Genomic DNA, 3,580 nt, shown 5'->3' with positions numbered 1-3,580 from the left:
TATTTTTCACACTGAATGGGGTCAATTTTGTGTAATGAAAAGTTTATCTTCAAGTTATTGTAAATCCTTTAAGGGATACGAGAACAACTTTTTTTATATTTTTTTTTTGTATCTGAAAGGTATTTTTCATCTAGTTTAAGCAAATTTATTCTGAAACTTTAGTTCTGCACTATTTTTTGCACTTTTTTTTTTCATGTGCTGTAGAACATAGAGTGAAGATTACTGAAAAGTGAAGTGAATTTGATTACAGTTTTATGAAGTAAGGATAAGTTTATGCTGAATATTTTAATATAAATCATCAATTTATTGAGTAATTTGAATGTGTTGATGGTAAATGGAGAGGGTCATTCAATTATCGAGTCTGATGTTCAGGAATTGAGGGGAATTTTGTAGATTGAGTTGGTGTGGGTGCGTACAAGCTGCACATGATGCATGTGGAACAGAATGGGATTAGTTGATAGACAATTGGACCCTTAGTAGGCAACGGACATGCTCTTAAGTGCAGAGTAAGCATAGAGCACGCTTGCAAGTATGCTCGACTAGACTATACTCAACTACAATAAGTGTAGCAAAGGCAGTCGCTTAAGACGTAGGCATGTGACGCTGTGACAGGCGGAAACCGTACAATTTTTTGATAATTTGTATGGTTTTGTAAGAAAATCATATAAATTATCGAGAATTTGTACGGTTTTTGCCTGTCACAGGTGCCTGTTTTGCAACTCTGATGCAAGGTTCTCAAACACACGTATGCTACACAACCTCTTAAAATCATGTTCTTTGCCTGTTAACACACATAATCCCTATGCATCCTACACCATGTCAATCCACCTAAAAAATTCTCAAGCCTCACTTAACTTCCTGAACTGTACCTTAATATCCCCCATCGGTATATTAGAAAATTGCTGTGGTCGAATCTCCAAATCCTTATCAGTCACTGATTCATCACAAATGAGCTCAAAATTCCTTAACAATTCAACAACAGCTGCCTTAATTTGCAACGTTCCCAACTTCATACCAAGACAAATTCGAGCACTCTCACCGAATGGAATTAGAGCACACTTATCACGAAAAGCTTTTACGCCGCCATTTTCATCATCGAATCGTTCAGGCATAAATTCATGGGGATTTTCATAAATGTCAGGATCACGATGAATTGAATAGATAGGAATCCAAATGGTCGTTCCGGATGGTATGAGAATCTTTTGTTCATCGGATATTAATTCAATTGATTCGTTACATTGTCGTGTTGTATAATATAATGGTGGATGGAGACGTATTGCCTCGTAAAAGACTTGATCAAGATATGTTAAATTCAATAAAGTCTCAATTGGAATTGTCTGATTATTATCAATATTCTCATTGATTTCAATTCTCAACTTGTCTTGAACTTTAATATTCTTTGATAATTCATATAACACGTAGCATAGTGCAAGACTTGATGTCTCAAAACCATCTAACCAAAATGTCATTGCATGTGCTGCTGTCTCAATTTCACTAAAATTCCTCTTATCCTTCAATGAAATTATATAATTCAATAAATCATTACGTTTCTCATTACTATATCGACGACGTTCAACTGCATGATTCGCAATTCTAATGAAATATTGATTGACATCTCGTGTGATAGGTGACGATGGTAACTGAGTCGATGTTGATATACTTTTCCACATTCGTCTACCATAATTTAATATTTCTGAAGTATTATCATCATCATATGCTTGCGCATTAAATGCATAAGTGGTACTTGTTATTCAATACATGAATATCTCAATGAAATGTCTCTAACATCAAATAACACTGTATTATTGCTTGCCATTTTCATCTTTATGTAATCAGTAAATTGCTTAGCAGCATCATCGATTAATGGATACATTCCCTTCAGCTATCATCCATGAATCATGTGTTTACATTAGAAATTATTATTGATTAAACAATTAATCATTTTTTTACTTCATACCCTAGTTGATGTTAATGCTGGACTCATTTCACTTCGTTTTTGCTTCCACTTCTCATTTCTTAGCCAGAAGGGGTTTAGTGATATGACTGAATGACGTTCGGTATCGAGCTGGATAAATATTGACGATAATAATTGCTTTCATTGTATTCTGTTGGGTCTTGTGGAGATGAGATTTTGGTCAAGGGATGGGTGATTGATGGGAGATTGATACTTTATGCAGTTCAGACAAGACAGAAGCACTTAAGAAGCTCAATCTGGAGTTAGGAATTGTAATTCAAAAAATGGATTTCATTTCTACAGAATTGTAGCGATGAAAATAGCGATAAATGTCGGTTGCAACTTGTAAGGGAAGGTGAGGGGATTGGGTTGAAATCCTGGATATGCACCCCAACTCCCAGAGGCACAGCCCTACACTTACTCATTGGACAATAATCTTCAATTTTTCAGGGTATTTTGAGGTGAGTTGTCAAGATCAGAGTTGCAATCTGTGACCGGTCTACGGAAACAGACCATCTTTCACAGGTCGTTACCTGTTGACAGGCAGACAGATTTGAGAGACAGGTGGTGACCTCTCAACTGGTCAAGTATGTCTGCTTGTCGCAAGTCCGATCTGTCGCAGGCCACACCTGTCGACATAAATATTACCCAGTCCAGTGGTACGCAACCTTTGGTAATTCAAGGCACATATTGTTAGTAAGCTTCGACCGAAATCACACACTGCACACTAAAGTGCCGCGGTACACAGGCTGCTCACCTTTGCTCTTGGCATTAATGCCTATTAAGTAAAATCCTCCAACAAATAAAATTCCCATCCCTTGCATCATCTCAAATCCAACCCACAACATCCGATATACTCACACCAAATGAATTATTTCGAAAATTTTTAAAATTTGTAATCAAAACCTGCTTTAAAACCTCCGCATTTAAAGGCAACAGATACGGTGTAAAGCCATTCATGAAACCCGCACACAAACCTCTTCCTTTGAACTTCCTGCGGATGACAATTAATTGAATTAATTTTTCAGCATTTAAATTGAATATTTTTTTATAATTTTCAAAAAAATTCAATTAAAATTAATCACTCACGTGTAAACTCTATCGGCGTCATATGCGACACTACATTTACCCAATGTTGACTTCTGTGTGTTGCCAAACAAAATATTTAAAGTCTCGTGTGGAACATTTAAATTTTTAAAATAATTAATCCTCTGATAGATGAGAATAGAGATGAAAATTAAAACAATTGAAAAAATCACTATTAAAATTATCATGACTGCTCTTCATGAACTAATCACTCCAAATGATTATATGTGAGATTCGGAAGAAAACATCGACACTTGTTTTGATTGTTGTTAAGGGGTTTATTTTGAAGCAGATAATGACTCATTAATGAATGCTAGTTTAAATCAGTTAGATTAATTTGTTTTGGTCAAAAAGGGTCAGAGATAATGAAATTTTATTATGTAAGCTAGGCTAATGCCAAGCCAATGATAGCAACAAAGCATGGGGTTCACCCAAAAACTACATGACTGCATTTCATCTCTATGCATTTCTTTATGCGTCTTTGCATCTCTTGATGCGTCTCTGCATCTCCTAATGCGTCTCTGCATCTCTTAATGCATC

General features: G+C 35.7%; 1 protein-coding gene across 2 annotated transcripts; it reads right to left on the bottom strand.

Moving 5' to 3' along the window:
• Positions 1 to 583: 583 nt before the first annotated feature.
• LOC139091939 (probable cytochrome P450 28a5) lies at positions 584 to 3,227 on the bottom strand. 2 transcript variants are annotated; one of them, XM_070642189.1, is made up of 4 exons: positions 3,044 to 3,227; positions 2,816 to 2,948; positions 1,951 to 2,065; positions 584 to 1,882 (listed from the first exon to the last, which is right to left on the bottom strand). In XM_070642189.1, the coding sequence occupies exon 4, from the start codon at positions 1,668 to 1,670 to the stop codon at positions 840 to 842; it is 831 nt and encodes a 276-aa protein (XP_070498290.1). In that variant the 5' UTR covers positions 1,671 to 1,882; positions 1,951 to 2,065; positions 2,816 to 2,948; positions 3,044 to 3,227; the 3' UTR covers positions 584 to 839. The 2 variants fall into 2 exon arrangements, with proteins under 2 accessions (XP_070498290.1, XP_070498289.1); XM_070642188.1 differs by having other exon boundaries at positions 1,958 to 2,065.
• Between the last annotated feature and the right edge of the window lie 353 nt (positions 3,228 to 3,580).

The sequence above is a fragment of the Chironomus tepperi genome, unplaced genomic scaffold (genome assembly GCF_022539635.2).
Source record: "Chironomus tepperi strain 1889 unplaced genomic scaffold, CSIRO-AGI_Ctep_v1 contig_263, whole genome shotgun sequence".
NCBI lineage: Eukaryota > Metazoa > Arthropoda > Insecta > Diptera > Chironomidae > Chironomus > Chironomus tepperi.
Note: the sequence above shows the minus strand (reverse complement) of the source record. Positions and strands in the feature narration are given on the sequence as shown.

Bases quoted from the DNA above. Each gene is read 5' to 3' on its own strand.
- LOC139091939 (XM_070642189.1), bottom strand. From the start codon at position 1,670: ATGTGGAAAAGTATATCAACATCGACTCAGTTACCATCGTCACCTATC.